The 22,147-nt window shown below is 44.0% G+C and overlaps 1 protein-coding gene across 10 annotated transcripts; it reads left to right on the top strand.

The window, feature by feature from the left end:
- The first annotated feature begins 290 nt into the window (after positions 1 to 290).
- LOC136580121 (uncharacterized) lies at positions 291 to 21,100 on the top strand. Of its 10 annotated transcripts, XM_066580411.1 has the most exons (4): positions 291 to 475; positions 595 to 624; positions 15,497 to 15,668; positions 18,934 to 21,100. In XM_066580411.1, exons 3-4 carry the CDS (start codon positions 15,603 to 15,605, stop codon positions 20,272 to 20,274), a joined length of 1,407 nt encoding a protein of 468 aa, XP_066436508.1. In that variant the 5' UTR covers positions 291 to 475; positions 595 to 624; positions 15,497 to 15,602; the 3' UTR covers positions 20,275 to 21,100. The 10 variants fall into 10 exon arrangements, with proteins under 10 accessions (XP_066436508.1, XP_066436509.1, XP_066436507.1 ...); XM_066580412.1 differs by lacking the exon at positions 595 to 624 and having other exon boundaries at positions 291 to 471; XM_066580410.1 differs by lacking the exon at positions 595 to 624.
- The last annotated feature ends 1,047 nt before the right edge of the window (positions 21,101 to 22,147 follow it).

Below are 22,147 nucleotides of genomic sequence, written 5' to 3'. Positions count from 1 at the left end.
GAATAAAAAGCGAACGATGTATCATTCGATCGTTGGCTGCGTTCAGACTGAAAGTTTATCGTTCACTTTTATGTGTTTAAAAAAAAAAAAAAAAGTTCAAAGATGATCGTTTTGTATAAAAGCTCCTTAAATCAGAATTGAAAAATCCAATGTTTACACAGCTGGTTGCAAAAAGAGAACTGGCAAATTCTGCAACTCAGCAATTAGGTTGACGTGACTTTGTCGACTGAACACCTCTGACTTATTATTAGCTCCGACTCCTTACGTGTCACTTGTCTTAACCGGTTCAAAGGGAGTGGTGGATGTGATCGCACGCTGCAGACTGTAACACACACACACATAATCCATGATGCATTGTGGACGGCTGCTGTAACCTCTCCACAGATACAGGACTACAACAGAGGCGGATTATCAATATCTTACATTGCAGCAGAAGTAGAAGGAAGAATGAAGAAAAAAACCCACAAACAGGCAGGTAAAACTTGTTGGACGTCCCATATGGGATCCTCCCTGAATGTGGAGTTAACGACTAATGATGAGTGAGAGAAAGTCAGATTCAGAATTAATTGCATTCGAGATTTGTTTCCTCATCAGTCTTTGGTCTCGCTACAGCCAGTTCACAAGGTAAGGCATTGTCTGCATTTGTCTTGGTTGCTAGCAATACATTTGTACTCTTGGTAGCTGCACGTTGCTGTCTTGGCTTTGATTAATGACTGATGGCTTTTTTTTCTTGACCAGTTAGTGCATATGTAATTTACAGAGGGCTTAAGGCTAGGACATTAGCAAAAAGTTCAAGTACAACTTTTTTTTTTCTAGCCATGGCTAGGTGGTTTTTCTGTGGTTTCAGAATCTTGTAATTTCCTCAGAGTGAAAAGAGTGAAAAGTGTAACAGTTTCCTAAGTCCTAATGAATTAGGACTTAGGGAGCCCGCAGCGGAATCCGGCACGGACCCCGGCCGGCAGGCAACTCTACGTACTTGGTCTTTACTGTAATGAGGATGACCGCGGACATTTGCAGTCGGTCATGCGCAGGACAGATTTTTCTTTTAAATATCCATTTTTCCTGCGCCTTTGCTAGGTTACAATACAGGTACCTGCAGGCCTATCCGCAATGTCAATAGCGGATGGGCTGCGGGTCACACAGCTTCCATTGACTTCAATGGAAGCCGCGCGCTCTGAGCCTGCAGCAAAATAGAACATGCTGCAATTTTTCCTCCGCGTACGGGAATCGCTTTACGCAGACAGAGCACAGTAACATGCATTGGCATGTTCTATTTCTCATGCATGAAATGAACAGGAATAGGAATGCCATAGGTTTTTTCATATGGACCATCAGTTTGTGTGAAAAAACATCAATGTGCATAACCTCGTAGGTCTATAATAGTATGCTGTCCATGGAATAACAGCCACAACATAAACAGTCATACCTTTCCCAGCTTCCCACTATGTCCACTCCGGGTCTCCCCTGTGATGTAATGTTTACAGGCTGCAGCAGCCTAATTACGGGACATGACAGGCTGCTGCAGCCAATAGCAGTGACCGGTGAGTAAGCTGTAATTGGCAATTGCTTGTTTGTCGGTTAGCTATTGCTTTATAGTAAGCATGAAAATGCTCCCTGGTATCTCCTCATGTGAACAGGGAGATGTACAGCCGGCTGTATGGGAGCAACCAATCGTAGTCACAATTGTTCATCCTTGTGATGGGCCAGCAACAAAATGTTGATTTCCATTGGAGAAAAAAAAATAAAGAAATGGAAAGAAATGCAGAAAATCGCATGACAGCAGCTTCAGCTTGCGATGTGGAGACCTGCCCAAGGAACCTTGCTCCTCCTCATCGCAAATCATCGTGCAAACAAAGTGTAGTATTTCAACTATTACATATATTTGTGTTTCAGGTATGTGGTGAGCTAGATATTTGTGCTGTCACTCAAAACAGCCTTATGGGCCGCAACTAGAAATACTAGTTATTCCAGTCTGTGTATAATCCTGGCCATTATTATGGGATGTGCCTCCCCTGAATGTAGAAAGTTGTCGGATTCCCTATAGCCTATGCTGAGGGACAGGTGTAAGACAAGGAACGCAACATCTATTAAGGCCCATTTACACCAGCCGATGATCGCTCAAAGATCACTCAAATGACAGTTTGGGTGACAGCTGTGAGCGATCATTTTGCATAAACTATTAAGCAGCTACTTAAGAGCAATTAAGTGTTCAAATGAAGCCTTAGCTGAAAGCAGTTAATAGCCCGAGGGCTCTTATCAGCTTTCAGATTCTTTGTTCTCCACATTTAGACGCTATGATTATCGATAAAACGATCGCCTTTTAGTGATTTCTTTTTTTAGCTATCATCACTCCGTGTAAATAGGCCTTTACACAGCACAATATCGATGATTTCAGTATTAGGACAGGAAGTTACATAGTAACACAGTGTTAAAGCTGAAAAAAAGGCATACCATATTTTTCGGACTATAAGAGGCACCCAGGATTAGAGAGCAGAAAACAAGATAAAATATTTCATACTAATGTAAACATCTCTGGGCGTCTAACAAAGTGGAGGGGCTGCGGGCATTAACTTTGGTGTTCTAGTATAGAAAAGGGGAGTTAACACTGAACAGTGCGCTCCTATTAAACCTAGTGTGTCCATTCAAACAATGGCGCGAGCACATAAACTCATATTATACTCCTACACAGCGCTGCTGCACGCACCTTGTACATGCACACAACACACACACATTAAATTACGCATGTGTGAGCCCGGCCTAATTGGAAGATCAATAGGAAAGATATGGTGACTGGTTGTAAGAAGAAATTTAAAAGCAAAGGGGGACATTAGTGAATCTTTTTATGCCACTTTTGGGCAAAAAAAGTCGCAAAAAATTTAGGGCTTTTCTTCTATCTGCACCAGCCCTGTCACTTTTTTGAAAAATGGGCAAGGTTTGTTGGGAGTGTGTGTGGCTGCCATGGACCAACAGACTTCTGTATAATTTACGCCAAAACCTGGAGTACATTATACCCCAGATGGGTACTAAGTCGGACCTGGCATATATATTTCTCTGAATGTGCATGGAGCTGCCGAGATGCGCGTAATACATGAAAGGATGGGGGGGGGACGGGGGTCGGAAATGCCGGGCTTAATAAATTACCTCCAAAATGGTTTTTGTCTACAACCATCAGTCAGGTAGCGGAGGATCTACAGTTACTTGGAAATTTACACATACAATTATTATCCCCTTAGTGACCAGCCCATAGTGTTTTTACATCCTGCCTAAGTGGGTTGTAAAATCATGCATACTGCAGGGATTAAAGCCCAGTGGGCTGTGGACGTGACAGCTCCATACTGTCAGTGCCCGGAGGTAGCCGACAATATGGAGCTGTCATCCCGGGCAGCGGGCCTTCTTCCACGGCAATGCATTAAAGTGAAAAAAAGTTTTAATAAAGTTAAAGATTCAGCTACCCTCATGGATCGGATCCATGGGGGCTAGTCTAGCACCGATGACCACACCTTGGAAGTCGCTCAGATTTTCCCATCTAATGTAGACGGAAACTGACATAAGGATTTTAGGCTGCACTCCGGGGTCACGGCTCTTATTTCCAGGAATGATCCAATTGTGACAGGGCCATTGTTTCAAATAAAGTGGCCAGTCAGTCTACATACAGTACATTTTCCTTCCTTTTTGCAGCAGGCATTTGCTGATTGGCTGCATTTATTACATTAACCCCTTAGTGACGAGCTATTTTGTGTCTTAAGGACCAAGCCTTATTTTTTCAAACCTGACATCTGTCACTTTTTGAATTCTCTTATTAATCAACGCGATTCTGAGATTGTAGTTTGTGTTAGTGGTAAATTTTCATCAATAAAGTTTGTCTTCATTAATGAAAAAAAATTAAGAAATTACAGAAATTTTTGTTTTAAATCCACAATCTTGTGAGACATATAGTCAAACACTACAAACGAGTTAACAATTAGCGTTTCTCTTAGTCCTACTTCATACTGCAATCATTTTCAAGCGTAAGGGTGACTGCACACGGGCGGATCTCCACCACGTATTACGCGGCGGATTTCCGGCGCGTTGCCCTCAGCTATTAGGTTCTATTGAACCTAATAGCAGAATGCTCACTAGAATTCCGCACTGTAAAATCACCCGTCCTCACCCGCGGCATGCTCTATTTGCCGCGGGTGTACGCGCGGACGGCTTCCATGTGTATGCACAGACGGGGTTGTGTAGGGCACATATCACATGGTAAAATACTTGTGGCCTGGCTTATAGAGGTGCTGGGCTCCCCCCTTCCTGCTGTTCTCCAAATATTAGGGCCTTGATGGAACAATGGAACACTAGTGTAAAAATTATCCAGGTAGAAGTGGTAACCCGGGTCCAGTAGTGGGGGCACCAATTCCCATACAATTATTCTTGTAATTTCCAGAAAGAAGGGTCATTCTGGGGGGGCAATTCGTTGCCTTCATAAATCTGGAAGGTATGGGTGTACCCTGACGTACTCTCACACAGCTTGTGCATTTTCATGCCATACCATGCCCTCTTACTGGCAGACTCGACGCCTCCCTTTGAAATGTACTCATCTACAGAAATGTTTTGTCAGGTTGTACACTTGGTCAAACTTAGCATTAAAATGCTCTATTACCGGCCTCATTTTATACAAGCGTTCATAATTGGGGTCACCGCTGGGTGAGCACTACATATTGTCATTATAATGCACAACATTTTATGATAGCTTCAAAAGACATCCCTGACATAACCATAAAATATCTGTATTCCAGTAGGCCCTACTGCTCGGCTTCTTTACTTTCCCCGCACATAATACAATGCCCCCAAATTTTGTGATTTCTGACGCATCCACAGGGATTCACCTGTTTGGGTTTGGGGCTTTCTCAGATGAAATTATGGACATATAAATTAGTTTGGGTAACAACGTGGGCAATAAAATCACCCCCTCCCCCCTCCCCCCAAAAAAAATTTAAAAAAACCTAAAGTCCACCCCTCTAAGCCCTGCTGTATTAAATTGTATCCCTGAGTTACCAGTAAAGTCTGGGGTCTGAAATTTTCTGGGGTAATCCACTGGGCATTAGGTGAACCAGGGTCCTCTGAAGTGGCAGTCGTTGGACACCTTCTCAGGGTTACATGGGGATTCAGACTCACTTGATGATGAAGAGGAGAAAGCCAAAAAAAAGTCTGACTCAGGTGCAATTATTGCGTAAGCCTCCTCCACAGTAAACTTCCTCGTGCTGCCAAAAAAAAAAAAAAAACACAGACAAAAATTTTATTAGGAAGTAACCACAAGACACTGGGTAATTACTGGGCCACCCTGACACTAACTAACTACACTGATTGACCACAGGATGGATGACTGTGGGACAGGAACACAGCAGAAATGTACTATCAATCTTACCAACACATTGAGTAAATGTCTACAGTGCTGGGAGAAAACGTAAGTTATACTCTGCATTAATGATTTTTCCAAAAGCTAATGGGCCAAAAGTGTCTCAATAGCCCCTCAAGGACGCAGCCCTTTTTTTTCATTTTCGTTTTTCCTCTCCTCTTTTAAAAAATTGTAAGTCTTTTATTTATCCATTGACGTAGATGTCTGAGGGCTTGTTTTTTGCGGGATGAGTTATATTTTTCAACGGTGCAATTAATGTAACATATAATATATCAAAAAACAGAGTTTCAAGTTACGCCTCTGCGTTAAGGGGTTAAGAGAAGTTGGGGGGCCCCAAGATGAACTTTTGCATTCGGGCCCATGAGCCTTTAGCTACGCCCCTGGCTCATGCTGCCTGGTATGCCAAGAAATAGAGCATGCTGCAATCTATTTCTGGTGGGTACCGATACGCGGTGTCTAAACACTCATGTGCATGGATCAATGAAAACACAGCAGTGGACAACACGAGCCATTTAGTACAGTGTTATATCAGCAGAAGAATATTATTTTTAACCCGTTTAGGAGCAGGCACAGTAAATATACCGCACTTGGTCCTGGGTTTAAAGCCCAGCCGATAGTAAAATTACGGCGGGCAGTTAAACCTCTTCAATCAATCAGAGGCAAGATGGGCTGTGAGCCGTTAGTGACAGCTGATAACTGGGAGGAGAAGGCAAGAGGGGCTTTTAACCCTATCTGCCTTTTCCTTTCCTGAGTACACAGTGCTCAATGAGCGCTGTGTACTAGAAAGTGAAAACGGAAGTGTAACTTCAACTACGGGAGAGTGGGGGGTCACATGACTGCCAGCATCCCCTGCTATAGCAGAGCTGCATGGTCGTACTAGACCCTGACCAGCTCTGCCAGTGAATAATGTCACTACAGGGGATGTTTTCCCCTGTAACTGAGGCTCCTATGGATGCCCCAGCTACAGTGGGAAAGTGTCAAATAAAAAAAGACAAAAACATGTGAATGTTCCCCAGAGGTCTTACATGACATCATGGGGGACATAGATAGTAAAAAAATAATTACATAAATAAGTAAAACAAATAAAATAATATATACATAAGAAAAAAAATAACCCCAAACCGACGCCAACCAAAACCGTCGCTATAAGCGCCCTGTAATCGAAAAGCATACATATTATATATCAAAACGTCCGAAACAAAATGAGGAAATGTCAGTAACCCCACTCCAGTTCTTAAAACAATGCTTTCAGTTTATTGGTGTCTTCTCTGCCGGATTAAGGTGGGGTGATGAGACAGAGTGATATCAGAAGGAAGCACAGACCACCTTATTATATATGTGTACATATGAATACACACAAGATGATGATCTGCCTTATCAGCAGAGATGCTGCTCTTCTAGCCAGTATAGACAAAGTTCTAAAGTAAGCAGTGTGGCAATGCTGTGCCGGCAGGCTGCTGGAGTCGGGCTCGTTCTTACCTTGCGGGGGTAAAACAGTTTACTAGATGGAGGATTTGACTGGATATGTATTTTGGTTGTTTTAGTGCATGTTAGTTTAAAAAATATAAACTTTTTTTTGGCTATCATTTTTCATATGACAATAATCTTTATATAGCGTCAACATATTCCTCAGCGCTTACAAGACGGGGGGGAGGGGGGTGGGATGGAAAACAAAACAACGGTTACATCTAGTAATCAACTAATGGTGCGCTGCGGAATATGTTGGCGCTATACAAATAAAGATTATTATTATTAATGGAGGCAGATGATGAGGTGATACAGAAGATAAAGGCTGGAGATGTGCACAGTATGGTGAGGTGGAGATGTGCACGGTATGGTGAGGTGGAGATGTGCACGGTATGGTGAGGTGGAGATGTGCACAGTATGGTGAGGTGGAGATGTGCACAGTATGGTGAGGTGGAGATGTGCACAGTATGGTGAGGTGGAGATGTGCACAGTATGGTGAGGTGGAGATGTGCACAGTATGGTGAGGTGGAGATGTGCACAGTATGGTGAGGTGGAGATGTGCACAGTATGGTGAGGTGGAGATGTGCACAGTATGGTGAGGTGGAGATGTGCACAGTATGGTGAGGTGGAGATGTGCACAGTATGGTGAGGGGGAGATGTGCACAGTATGGTGAGGTGGAGATGTGCACGGTATGGTGAGGGGGAGATGTGCACAGTATGGTGAGGTGGAGATGTGCACGGTATGGTGAGGTGGAGATGTGCACAGTATGGTGAGGTGGAGATGTGCACAGTATGGTGAGGTGGAGATGTGCACGGTATGGTGAGGTGGAGATGTGCACAGTATGGTGAGGTGGAGATGTGCACAGTATGGTGAGGTGGAGATGTGCACAGTATGGTGAGGTGGAGATGTGCACAGTATGGTGAGGTGGAGATGTGCACAGTATGGTGAGGTGGAGATGTGCACAGTATGGTGAGGTGGAGATGTGCACAGTATGGTGAGGTGGAGATGTGCACAGTATGGTGAGGGGGAGATGTGCACAGTATGGTGAGGGGGAGATGTGCACAGTATGGTGAGGTGGAGATGTGCACGGTATGGTGAGGGGGAGATGTGCACAGTATGGTGAGGTGGAGATGTGCACGGTATGGTGAGGTGGAGATGTGCACAGTATGGTGAGGTGGAGATGTGCACAGTATGGTGAGGTGGAGATGTGCACGGTATGGTGAGGTGGAGATGTGCACGGTATGGTGAGGTGGAGATGTGCACAGTATGGTGAGGTGGAGATGTGCACAGTATGGTGAGGTGGAGATGTGCACAGTATGGTGAGGTGGACAGTTTGGGGTGCTGATGATTTTTGTTTTTTAATATTTGACTTGTAATTTGTAAAATTAGTGCCATTTTTTACACTACAGCTCATTCATTTCAATACACACAAATACAGCAAATAAACATGTTTGTACTCAAACGCATGTGGGGCATATTTATTACTGAAAATTCCCCAGTGTTCCTTTGCAAGTTGCACCAGAAAACTCTCTTAGATGATTTGCACATTTAGGCCTTAGTCAGACGGGCGTTTTTTCGCGCGATTTGCGCATGCGTCCGGCGATTTTTTAAAACCATTGCTTTGCAATGGTATCGGACACATGAGCGCTTTTTATGCGCTCGTCCGATAAATTATAGAACAGAAATCACAGATCGCACCTATGTGCGATCTGCGATTCCTGTTCTCTTCTGTATATGCGCTCAATGGGGCCGGCGGCAGCAGCGCCGACCCCATGGAGAACATATAGAAGACAAATCATTCTTCTCTGCCACAGCTGGAACAGAGAAGAATGATGTTTGCCCATTGAATTCAATGGAGCCGGCAATACAGCCGGCTCTATTGAAAGCAATGCGCTGCGGGCGAGCGCAGGATGAATTGTCGGGAAGGGCTTAAATATATAAGCCCTTCCCTGCAATTCATCCAGAAAAGTGTAAAAATAAAAAAAATCTATATACTCACCTTGTCCCGGCAGACGGAGTTCAGAGCGGCCGGCCTGCAGTGGGTGTGAAGGGGGTGTGAGTCAGACTTGCCTCTGATTGGCTCAGCGCTTATATATTTAAGCCCTTCCCGACAATTCATCCTGCGCTCGCCCGCAGCGCATTGCTTTCAATAGAGCCGGCTGTATTGCCGGCTCCATTGAATTCAATGCGCTGGACAGCTCCAGCCTGTTTCTAATGAAACGCGGCTAGGAGCGGATTTTTCGGGCGATTTTTTTTTTGGCCCCGGTCACGCGATTTGCAGATGCGCATCTGTCATGCGATCCGCAAATCGCGCGAAAAAACGCCCGTGTGACTAAGGCCTTATGATGCGTTTTTTTAGGCACTTTTGGACACTTTTTACGACAGGTCTAACAAAGAGGTGTATAGCCTTGTGCAAAAGTGAATATGACTTAAATATGCCATTGTATGCCAAGTTTGGTACAATTTTTGGTGTAAACTGTTGAAGTTTCTCTTCCCTCTCAGTTTCAGTGCTGCTGCTAAAGAAAGAGGATCCATTTTCTTACAGCTGTAGAATCCTGATTAACAATAGGTCAGAACTGAACTCCATACTAGCAACAGTCCTATAGACCATAGAAAGAGCATTAAAGGGGTTGTCCTTTTTTAATAGTAATCATATATAATAACATTACACTAAAATAGATTGGATATAGTATTCGCCATTATTTATTTTGAAGTATTTTAATGCTAGTGTTGTGGTTACAATGGGAGGGTTTTTTTTTAAAGAAAGGGCAAGGTTTGTTTGTTTTTTTGGGGGAGGGTGGGGGCAGGTTTATTTTAAAGGTCTTTTTGGGACCAAGGTGCAATGCCACCACAGGGGAAATAAATACATTACACAGTTCTTATCACGGTCCAAGTAATGCATAATTGTGCAGATCCTCTAGAGACACTTTGTAGCTGCTCTCTGCTTTGGCCAATAGATGAGTTTCCCAAATAGTCCCTCAATTAATGGCCCTTCTACATGGGACACAGGAGTGATGATCGCTCACTGAATACAGGTGGAGCAGGCAGGCGGTGCTTTACAGCCGCCTTTAGAATAAACCGGCAGCCGTTAATAGATGAACTGCCTGTTTACATGAGCCAATTATCAGCAGGTGTTTATGCCTGCATAAACTGAATGACAAACGATAAGCGAACGAGGTATCATTTGTTGTACAGTCGTTGGCCGTGTTTACAATGAGCGATCCACCAATTAACTGAATGAAAACCGTTCTGTGTAGAAGGAGCCTAAGGTTAGATGCACATGGCAGTAACAGAGTTGCGTCCAGGGGACTTGCATGCAACTGGGGTCGGTGTGCTGCCTCATATGCACAGTTGTTGCGCATTCAACAGCGTAGCATGTCCTATTTTTCCTAAAGATTCGGGGGGGGGGGGGGGGGGAGAGCGGGGAGGAACGGAGGGGAGATCCCCTGCTCCCCGCCGCAACTCACCTGTCACCGGCGCCGGCCCCCGAATCTTTAGAGACGAGCGGGGAGATACTCGGCTAAGGCACTACTCGCTCGAGTAATGTGCCTTAGCGAGTATACTCGCTCATCTCTAGTGCATAGCCTTTCAGGCTATAATTGGGCTGTGTGCTGCCTGAGGAATTACCTGGACACACTACTATGTGCACCTAGCCTTACTCAACATTTACAAGTTAAATTTAGGAAAATGGGTTTTCTCAAGCAGACAACTCCTTGATGTGCTGGAATTTCTTAAAAGTACACCGATATGGTTTACATATGAAGTTCTATACAGCGAGGCTATTGATCACCATGGTATGGAATCTGGATGTTTTAGGGTGGTTTACACGTTATGTGAATCCAATGCTGCTTCTGTCTCCATGTAACTAGGATGGCATCAGCACCGGATGTAACCAGGCTTACCAAAAAAAATCTTTGTACAGCAAGACTCTCGAGTTGTCAGATAATGGTCAGGTCCCAAATTTCTAATGAACCACCCTTTACCCCCCACTCCAAAAAAATAAAAACATCATAAGGACATCTGAGTGTCACTATTTTGGGATCACTGAACAGTAATTTAATCACGACTCCCCCGCCATCCTGCCTCTTCTCATAATCACACTTCTCTCCGGCTCAAAATACTTTTCTCGTGACTTCTATTGCTGGGAAGTGAAAGTGAGTATAAAAAGGTTTCACATGAAAAGGTATTTCTGTAAGATTTTATCAAGTGTCAGAGCACCTTGTAGTATGTGCATTTATATGACAAGAAGGTCCAGCTCTGAGGACAGAAAAGTCTAACTGACCAGGGCAATTTTATGTTGTGACAGGACTGGTCTCTAGATTCTCAGTGAGGTTTTAGGATTAGAAAAAGTTTTTCTTTAACCCCTTAAGGACCAAGCTGTTTTGTACCCTAAGGACCAGACACTTTTTAGGGATTTTACCCATGTGGTGGTTTTACTGCCATATTTTTTTTTCCTTTAGCTACCAAAATTATTTTTACTGCATTTTTTTCCCGTGACATATAGGGCGATTTTTAAAAATATCTTTTTCACTGACTTTTTGTCCGTTTTTTAGTTTTATTGAGGGGAAAAATGCAAAAAAATGATTTTTTAAAAAACATTTATAGTTGTTTTTTAAAATTTACGCTAAAATAAAGTATGGGAACGGGTTCCTCTTTGTTTCGGCCGTTTTGATTTATAGTATGTATGGTTTTGGTTTACAGGCCGCATACAGTGAGGGTTTAGGTTGGCATCAGCTTTGTGTTATTTTCTTTCTTATGTATATATTGTTGTTTTATTCAGCAATTTTGTTTTACTTATGTATGTAATTGTGTTTTTTACTATCTACGTCCCCCATGATGTCATATAAGACCTCTGGGGGACATTCACATTTAAAAAAAAAACTTTTTTTGGCACTTTCCCATTGTAGCTGGGGCATTCATAGGAGCCCAATTACAGGGGAAAGCAACCCCTGCAGTGATTTTAGTCACTGGCAGAGCTGGCCAAGGTCTAGCGTGACCCTCCAGCTCTGCTGTAGCAGGGAACCCTGGCGGTCACATGCTCCCGTAGTGAAAGTTACATGTTACTTTCACTTTCTAGTACCCAGTGCTCATTGAGTACTGTGTACTCGGGAAGCAGAAGGCAGAAAGAGTTAAATACCCCTCCTGCCTTCTTCTCCGGGTTATCAGCTGTCAGCTGTAATTTTACATACGGCGGCGGTGCTTTAAGCCCAGGACCAGGCGCCATAAATTTACTGTGCCGGGTCTTAATGGGTTAATACACAAACAGCGCCACACTTGCCCATTTGAGTATCAGATGTTGCTACTCAGTCCTAGTCAGATGAATGCTACAATACCGGATGTCTACAACAGAAAATCTTTTTTCCCCCCTGTCTATGTAAGCGCTGCGGAATATGTTGGCGCTATACAAATAAAGATTATTATTATTATTTAGCAAAATCCACATCATTTCCTCATCAAGAACCACATCAAATGTCAGCCTTTTAATAGAAATATCTTCACAGAAGCATGTAGTTTGTTTATTGATACAACCAGAATCAACAGTGGGAACATGACAAATACCTACGCATTTTGTACCAAAGCAGTATGGTCCTTTCTCAAATGCTTACGGACCGCTCCCAGAGGTAAGCTGTGCCCACTGTACCGAGGGCAAGTAGAGCACCATATGCCCTAATAAATATTTGTGTCAAGTGTGGCAGAAAGTAATCCAGATACAGCTGAGTGCGACTAGTCCTGTTGGAATGAGAGCTCGCCCGCGAGTAGAGACCGCCCTGTACATCACTAGTGCTTCTGACTACTTCTAGCCTGGGGACTAATGTAGTTAGGTCCAAGGCAAATACCCTGGTTATATTTTGAGACTGACCCAGCCAGCCTGTTTTGGATGTGATTATTATATTGTGGGGGCGCAATGGATGTGATTATTCTACTTTAGGGGTTTCGTTGTGTATGCTAGGTTGTGGCACTATGTGTTATAGTGAAGGAGCTTCACTCTGGATGTGTAGATAGTTTCAGAGGGGTTATTTTGGGATAATCTGTGCAGATTATACTGGCGTAATGTAGCACTCTGGATGAGTATATGTATTGCAGGCACAGCTACCATCATTCATTTCAATGGGAACTGGGCCTGCAATACCACCCGGGCCACTGCACAGTGTACAGAGCTATTAGCGTCCTGCTCTATACAGGATCACAACTGATGGCAGACCCCTGCTGAACAGCTGCTGATAAAAATTGATGACCTATCCACAGAATAAGTTAAAGGGGTTGTCCCGCGCCGAAACAGGTTTTTTTTTTCTTTTAACCCCCCCCCCGTTCGGCGCGAGACAACCCCGATGCAGGGGTTAAAAAAACAAACCGCTCAGCGCTTACCTGAATCCCGGCGGTCCGGCGTCTTCATACTTACCTGCTGAAGATGGCCGCCGGGGTCTGCTCCCTCCGTGGACCGCAGCTCTTCTGTGCGGTCCATTGCCGATTCCAGCCTCCTGATTGGCTGGAATCGGCACGTGACGGGGCGGAGCTACACGGAGCCGGCATTCTGCACGAGCGGCTCCATTGAAGAGAGCAGAAGACCCGGACTGCGCAAGCGCGGCTAATTTGGCCATCGGAGGGCGAAAATTAGTCGGCTCCATGGGAACGAGGACGCCAGCAACGGAACAGGTAAGTATAAAACTTTTTATAACTTCTGTATGGCTCATAATTAATGCACAATGTACATTACAAAGTGCATTAATATGGCCATACAGAAGTGTATAGACCCACTTGCTGCCGCGGGACAACCCCTTTAAGACCTAGAAAACTCTTAATTTTATAGATATTCAAATTTGGCTCCTAAATTTTCCAGTTTAGGGGCTAGGCAATTTTTTTTCAATCTGGAGCACTAGGTTTTGTGCTTTGCTTACTGGGGGCCGATAGAGTAGGTGTATGCTTTTCCTAACCAGAAATAGAAAAATTCTGTTAACCAGCTCCTCTAGATCAAGTTGTATCCCCAACCGAACATCTTCACTTCAGTGCACAGAATGACAGCCGTTCCAGTCTCGATAAATGTCATACAAAAATGCCATATCCAGCACTTCAAATATCTTCATAAAGACATCAAGTTTATGGCACAGTAGAGCATACACTTACTATAGGCAACAAGGTATCACCTAACCTCTTTAAAGTGAACCTATCATCACCTATAAGCACCATAAACTGAGCTTATGGTTGATAGGACGGTAGCGAAGAGTTCTGGGAAGTGCTTCTCTTACCCATTCACTTACTGTCAGCCGTGGAATCCGGGGCTCAGTCCATGCAGCACACTCATCTTTGCCATTAGTGCGCATGCGCACCCATAGAGAGCGGTGTGTGCATGCTCGTGCGCACTGATTGCAGAGATGAGTCCGATGCCTGGACCAAGTGCCAGTTTCCAAGGCTGACAGCATAGAAAAGGGAAGCCAGGTAAGCATAAAAAGCACATTGCTGGACTCCTAAAGTCATAAACCTAGTTTATGGCGTTTATAGGGAATAACAAGTTCCCGTTAATAACAGGACTAATGACAATATATATATATATATATATATATATATATATATATATATATATATTTATTGTTATACAGATAAAAACGAATCAGCCTTGGGGGAGGCCCACTCCACTGAGACCTCGCGTCTCTCCCTGAGATACATAATTAAATAAACATAGGGCTATTTAGGTAGCAGTACTTGGTTATACACATGGGCGGGGTGAAAGGGAGACATAGTTCTGGATATTGGCTATTCCTCTCCCCATATATAACATGATCTGTTGTAATGACAAAAGTCAATTGCTAGGCTTGAGAGACTGTACACCTGCATGTGTAAATCTAAGTTTACTACTAGAGATGAGCGAGCGTACTCGCTAAGGGCAAATACTCGAGCGAGTAGTGCCTTTTGCAAGTACCTGCCCACTTGTCTCAAAAGATTTGGGTGACGGCGGGGGTGAGCGGTGAGTTGTGGGAGTGAGCAGAGGAAACGGGGGGGAGGGAGAGAGAGAGAGAGAGAGATCTCCCCCCGTTCCTCCCCGTTCTCCCCCGCTGCTCCCCGCCGGCACCCAAATCTTTTGAGACGAGTGGGCAGGTACTCGCAAAAGGCAATACTCGCCCTTAGCGAGTACACTCGCTCATCTCTATTTACTGTGCTTTTCTGTTCTACTCAATGTATGGGGTAACAGTCTCTTCTCTTTTTGTCTATTTCTGTTTCCTTTTTCCTCTTTTACTTGTCGTATACTCGCCTAAACCCAACCCTGGGACGTAGATCGAACCTTCAAGTAGTCTACCTCCTCAGAATAATAAAATGAGGTTGCTAACATTCTGAAATACAATACAAGAGGACTCAATATACTCGAGAAACGGTCGCACGTATTATATAGGCTCCATAAAAAAAAGAATCTTAATAGTGATGTTTCAAGAGACCCATTTTGTGGCCTCCAGGATCCCCCAGTGTCGGAATAAATACTATCGTACGTGGTTCTATGTTTTTCACATGCGTTTCAGGCTTTTCACAACCTCTTTAAACCTGTGGTTCTTTCGTCAAAGACTGATGAAACTGGTAGATTTATCTTCCTGAAGATCCAGGTATTTAATTCTGTCTATACCATTGCTAATCTATAGTTTCCCAACCAGGAGCAGATTCTCTTTGGGACTGGAGCTCTCCGGGATCTGGTCGAGTTTGCAGAGGGGTCTGGAGTCATCTTGGGTGGTGACTTTAACATGGACATTAGAGCCAGCAATGGATACTTTGACGGGCCGTTCATCCATGTCTAGAAGTTCAACACTCAGACTAAAAAAAGTCTTGGTGAGTTAACAACTGATTGACATGTGGCGGACACTACACCCAGGGACAAAAGACTATAGCTTTCACTCGCTAGCCCATAATACATACTAGAGCACATATTTATATCACATTGCCTGTTGAACAACGATCCGGAACGTTTGATCCATTCTTGTGGTCAGATCACCCACCTGTGATCTGACCGCAAGCCCTCGTGGGAACGAGGGCAGGAGAATTAGGCGCCCAAACTGGCACTTAAATGACAACTTGACAAAGACTCCGGAAGGAGTTGAAACGTTGCTGCTCTGCCCTTTATGGATCAATAAAGAAGTACTATCTGGGAACACTGCTCAATTCACTTTGTCTTTGGATGACGTTGTTAGTCCTTGGAGTCAGGACTTGCTGAGCTTTGCACACCAGACCTTTCCCCTTAGCACCTAATGGTGCATTCCAGTGGAGTGCTGCTGCACTTATTTGCTTATTTCGATAATGTCGTATCGAAACCCCTGACAAATTGGCCATATGGCTATCCTGTGCTTCCGCTCTTTGCAGAGCGGATCTCCCACAATGTACTATACTAGGACCCCAGGGATACCAGTGTATAAGCTCCATGCAGTGTGGTGGCCATGCGATATGCCCATCTGGCACTGTGCTTCTCCGAAAATAAGACAAGTTCCTATATTAATATTTGCTCTAAAATATTTATTTTATATGTATAGTTGCCCAGGCACTATTTAAAAACCATGCTAGGGCTTATTTTCAGGGAACCGGGGTATCATTCCGCCTGGCAGCCAACAGATTCACATTTGTCCCTTATTTATTTAGGATTCTGTTATCTCCAAGACGTTACAGACAATTTCACCCACTGCTACTATAGCTTTATAGCTTTGTTCCACCAGTTATGTTGCTTTTACAGTCTCTAATGTTCCTCACATTTCATTGTCCACAAACCACTATCGTTCCATTATTTCATTTTAAACAGATTCTGAATATTTTATGAAGTTCGACTTCCAGGTCTGATACGTAATTGCTTAATTTCCAGAGCTGTATTACTTAGAATTCCAGATCACAATCTTTACAGGGTGGGTCATGTAGAAAAAAAGATCTTCTGGGTTTTCGCTCTCAGAAAAAGCACCTCATTTGTTTATGGACTGTATCTGGTATTACAGCTGACCCCCATTCAAGTTAATGCAATACCAGACACAGTCCATGGACAAGAGTGGCGCTGTTTCGAGGTGAGGGGTTTGGGAACAACCTTCTTTTTTTATAATCCTGAACAGGAAGGAAATGGGAGAGTCATCATTACTTCCAATGAAATGAATGAGAGCCGCACTCCTGTGACAACCTGAGCAGGAGAGAAGCAGGAAGTGGAGTAGCAGGGCGGCGCTCCCATTGACTTCAAAAGGAGTGAAGCTGGTGCTTCAACTTCCTGTGCTGACCACTGATGAGAGCCGGCTGGATGATCAGCTGATGGACACGGTCCTGAGCGTCCCCCCCCCCCACCCTGTCTATCAACTACTGATTAACTATTCAGAGGAATACAAGAACAGAAAACCCCTTTAGATAATCACTGCTGATTTCACTTGGTTCCTCTGTTGCACATGGACATCCAAGCAGGAGAGTACACTGGTCCTGTGCCAGAGATCCAAATGGTCCTGGTTCAGGAATCACAGTATATAGGGGGAAAAAATATAACACAGCACTCAGGGGTGTAACCGATCACAATAATGGGTAGAGAGCAAAGTGAAAAAAAAAATTAGATCATCGCTTACTTCATGGGGTGTGATAATTCACGGTTCAGAATTAATGGTTCGGTTCATAACTGGTTCAGAATTACTGGTTTAATTTGTAACAACTGGTTCGACGCGTTTCTGTCGTATGACCTAGATATACCTGTCAATTCAAACCGAAAAAAAAATAGCTAAGGACCTATTACTTCGGTCCTTTAGGAGAGGTAGAGGAGTAAATGATCCACCCCCCCCTTCCCGCTCACAAAAACTGCCTTAAGTAGGGATTGTGCTTATAAAAAAATAGGAGGTTTAACCCCAATAAAATGGATTAGTTCACACCCAGATTAGGCAGTCCTCCCAAGCTGGCCAAGATGAAGTACTAGATCATCATATGGAGACTCAATGGTTTCCAAGCTCATATTGATATATGCATATGAACCGGACAGGCTATAAAATATAGCCTAGAGTAAAACCCTAAAGATTAAATGGCGCTACCTCTAATCCTATATTGCTGTCAGAGTGAAGACAGACTGAGTAACAAAAAGATGGGAAGAGGTTGTGGTGAGGTGCACCAAATTAATAAAGCAGCAGACAAAGCCTATAGCTTCCAGTCTTGATGGAAAAATTGCTCACTATTTGTTCGCAGATCATAATTGCTGACTTTCACCATAAAAGCTATCCCTGGCTTCGCATTCTATGTTAATGTTCCCACTCAGTGCTTCACATATAAGGTGAAGCATGGAGCGAGAAGCCAGAGATCCAGCGACAATTACTCGAGCGAGTATTGTCCTTAGCGAGTACCTCCCCGCTCGGAAGAAAAGATTCGGGTGCCGACGCGGGTGAGCGGTGAGCTGCGGGAGTGAGCAGGGGGGAGCGGGGGGAGAGGGAGATCTCCCCTCCGTTCCTCCCCGCTCTCCCCTGCCCCTCGACGGCACCCGAATCTTTTCTTCCGAGCGGGCAGGTACTCGCTAAGGACAATACTCGCTCGAGTAATTGCCCTTAGCGAGTATGCTCGCTCATCTCTACTGCTGACAGGTCTTAGTGTTAGAGTAAAGATGAAGTCTGATCTTAGGAGTCCTTTGACATGCTTATGAAGTCTACAAGGAAATGTACAGTGGGAGTATTCCCCACGAGATCTGATTTTATTTTTAGCCAATAAGACGCACTAGAAAAATGACAACTAAATTCTGTTTACAGTCAGAGTCTCATTTCCTTCACTGTGACAGCTGGCTCAGATTTGGGGCACCTAGCCAGTGACTGCAGTGCCAAAAAGACAAAGCTGGAAGAGGAATGTGTTCCCAGCTAAATATAAGAGATCGAAACGTCAGAGATGAATCATAGCGGACCTGAAGTTTGGTTTCAGTTCTGAACTTGTAACTAGTGAGAAGTCAGAGTCCACATTAGGCCAGAGACTATGAAGTAGGTCGATATAACCTCTGACGTTCGGGATGGAGACACTTACCGGTACATAGCTTGCTTGGCAAATACATAGGAATCACTTAACTGTTAATTGATGGGTCTCCACTCGATGAAATTAATAATGCATTATTTTCTTTCAGCAGATATCCATTTGGAGAAATAGAAAGAGTATGTCTTCCCTAAAGCGAAGCTTTGTGATGGTCTGCTTCCTAGCAGCCATCTGCATAATACTATTTATCGTGATCTACTCACAGACGGGAATCCGGTACAGCATCATCATCTTGTCAGAATACAACGTTGGCAAAATAGCCCAGGACACCCTCACACCTCTCAAGGGTAACAAAACATTCATCATTGCCCCTTACTATGACAACAGACAAGGAAGCTTGGTTCGAGTTTTAGGAATTGTCCATCACACAGAAGTCAAACAACTCTGCTGTTATTTTTGTTGCAATGGGCAGAAAAGTTTAGTTTCAGTTGAGGGAATGATAGATATTCATTCAGATCGCTTTGGCTTTCCCTTTGGCTTAGCGGATATAAACTGTTATGAACCACCAGACTGTCAAGCAAGTTATATGTATCTTGCCAACTGTTCAGACAGAGACTTCACATCACTGTCCAGGTTTGAAATTCGAAATCGTGAACGTAAGGAGTTTTCTGCCAATTTTACCGTCTGCATTTCTACCATGTATGGAAATTTCAATAATGTTTTACAGTTCATTCAGACCATGGAGATGTACAAATTACTGGGGGCGCAAAAAGTTACAATCTATGTTAAAAACTGCAGTCTGTGGGTGGAAAGAATCCTGGACTATTACAGCAAGGAAGGTTTAGTGGAAGTCGTACCATGGCCCATTCAAAAATACTTACGGCCTTCTAACCAATGGTTTCATGACGACAACGATGACAATGACATTGGCTACTATGGGCAAATATCAACACTGAATGACTGCCTTTATAAAAACATGTACACAAGTAAGTATGTGCTATTCAATGACCTGGACGAGATTATTTTACCATTTGAGCACATGACATGGGATGGCATGATGGAAGAGCTTCAACGAGAAAACCCGGATGCAGGCGTTTTCTTGTTTGAAAGCCATACTTTCCCTCAAACGGCAGTCACTAATGGAGACTTTACCGGAATTTCATCGTGGAAAGATGTCCCAGGCTTCAACTTACTAAATTATGTCCACAGAGAACCAGACAGACCGGAGTTATACAATGCTCGGAAGATGATTGTCGATCCAAGAAAAACTTTCCAGCTTTCAGTTCACTCGGTTTTAAAAAGTTTTGGGAAGACTCTAAATGTTCCCCTAAAGACTGCCCTTGTTCGTCATTGCAGAGGGCCTCATCAACCAAACCTCAGTAGGTCACAACTGATCGATGACAGGACGATTTGGAAATACAATGTTTCATTGATTAGAAGGGTTAACCAAGTGCTAAAACAAATTTCTTTAAACTGGAAAACTAAAACATAGTTAAAGAGCATTTTCACCTAAGAGTGAAAAAAAAATCTCAACAATTCTGGGTTGTGAGTCATTCTTAAGGAATCACAATTTCTGTTCCACCATATCTTTGTTTTAGCCATTCGCAAAGTTTAGTGACAAGCAACATGGCCAGCTGAAGAGCAGTCACAATGCTTATGTACAGACATCCTCAATGTTCATATTGCTGGAAATAGCCGCCTGCAGACGGGCGGGTCAGATCCGGTGGCGAGAATTCTCGAAGCGGGACCCGACCCGAGCGCCTGCAGGGAGCAGTGCGTACTCACCCTGGCCTGGCGGCCCCGGCTCTTTCATGTGCCGGCTGCCGGGCAGCCGGCGCATGCTCAGACCGGAGCCGGCGGCCGGGTGAGTGACGTCTCTGTGCGAGACTCTGCGAGCCCCGCACAGAAATAGGACATGCCGCGGTTTGTTTGCTGCGCGACATTTTGCGCGGCCAAACCGCGGCCGTCTGCATAGGAGTGCGTATTGTAATGCACTCCTAAGCAGGTTTTCAGTGGCGGAAATCCCGCCGCGGGATTTCCGCCCGTGTGCAGGCGGCCTTAGGCATATAGAAAAACTGGATGAAGAATTGGGGCCAGTTTAATCAAAAATTGAATCCAGGGGAACAAGCAAAGAAGGACGTGGCACAATATTTATACATTGTTGTTCTCATAGAAGGTGTTTTATTTTTTTTTACCTTAGGTGGAAATGATTTAATGTTTAAGGGTGCATTCACACGACAGTATATCGGCTGGGTTTTCACGCCCAGCCGATATACGGCGTCTATCTCTGTAGGGGGAGGAGGCTGGAAGAAGCGAGAGCAGTGCTCTGAGCTTCCGCCCCCTCTCTGCCTCCTCTCCACCCCCCTGCACTATTTTTAATGAGGAGAGGTGGGACAGGGGCGGAGCTAATTCCCGGAACTTAGCCCCACCCCATTCCGCCTCCTCTCATTGCAAATAGTGCAGAGGGGTGGAGAGGAGGCAGAGAGGGGGCGGGAGCTCAGAGCACTAATCCCGGCTCTTCCAGCCTCCTCCCCCTGCAGAGAGAGATGCCGTATATCAGCTGGACGTGAAAACCCAACCGATATACGGTCGTGTGAATGCACTCTAAAAGTGATTTTTACTGTTGGAAGTTTCTCCAAGTTTTGTACATACAGATTTATTAGTGAATTTTGTGTAATATTCAAGGTTCAGATTTCTATGCAGAGTAATATTTTGTTTACAATGAAAATTTTATTGAATTTTAAAATGTAATGAAAAAAAAAACAATTCTTGATCTGTTGTTCATTACTACAAACGGAAGCAAGGTTAAAGCCAGGCTCAAAGGAGCGGCATGCAGCCAGTACACAATGACATTGCATAGGGCTGCATGACGCCCATCTCCATGTACTATCTCACACGTGTAATACACTCCAAAATAGTACATGCTGTGATTTTTCTTGCATGTGATATATATATGCAATTTGTGTAAGTGGCAACATGGCCGCCTATGCGATACTGGTACAGTGTATTATGCACCCAAAACCTCGCGTGTAATATGCAATTACCATACGCTCATGTGGTTATAGTTAGGGCATGTTGGCTGACCACTATGATATTCAGTGTGCCAATGCATTCATCTAAATCTGGGGCTAAGTGACAACTTATGAATAAAGATCGCTGTTAAAGAAATTCAATCATTCCGTCAGTATGCTGTGAGGCTCCAAATTAGAGGTGGTTATGGCGGCCGCCGTGAGAAAGCTATGGACAAAGACATCATGACCGTGTCTAAAAGCAATCTACCTTTATTACAAAACCTCTTTCTTTATATAGTATTTTAAAGGACAGTGCTCTATTGTCAATATAGTGCTTTTACATAGATAGCAGTT

Source organism: Eleutherodactylus coqui, chromosome 10 (assembly GCF_035609145.1).
Source record: "Eleutherodactylus coqui strain aEleCoq1 chromosome 10, aEleCoq1.hap1, whole genome shotgun sequence".
In the NCBI taxonomy this organism is placed as follows: Eukaryota; Metazoa; Chordata; class Amphibia; order Anura; family Eleutherodactylidae; genus Eleutherodactylus; species Eleutherodactylus coqui.
This window is presented reverse-complemented; position numbering and strand designations above follow the sequence as displayed.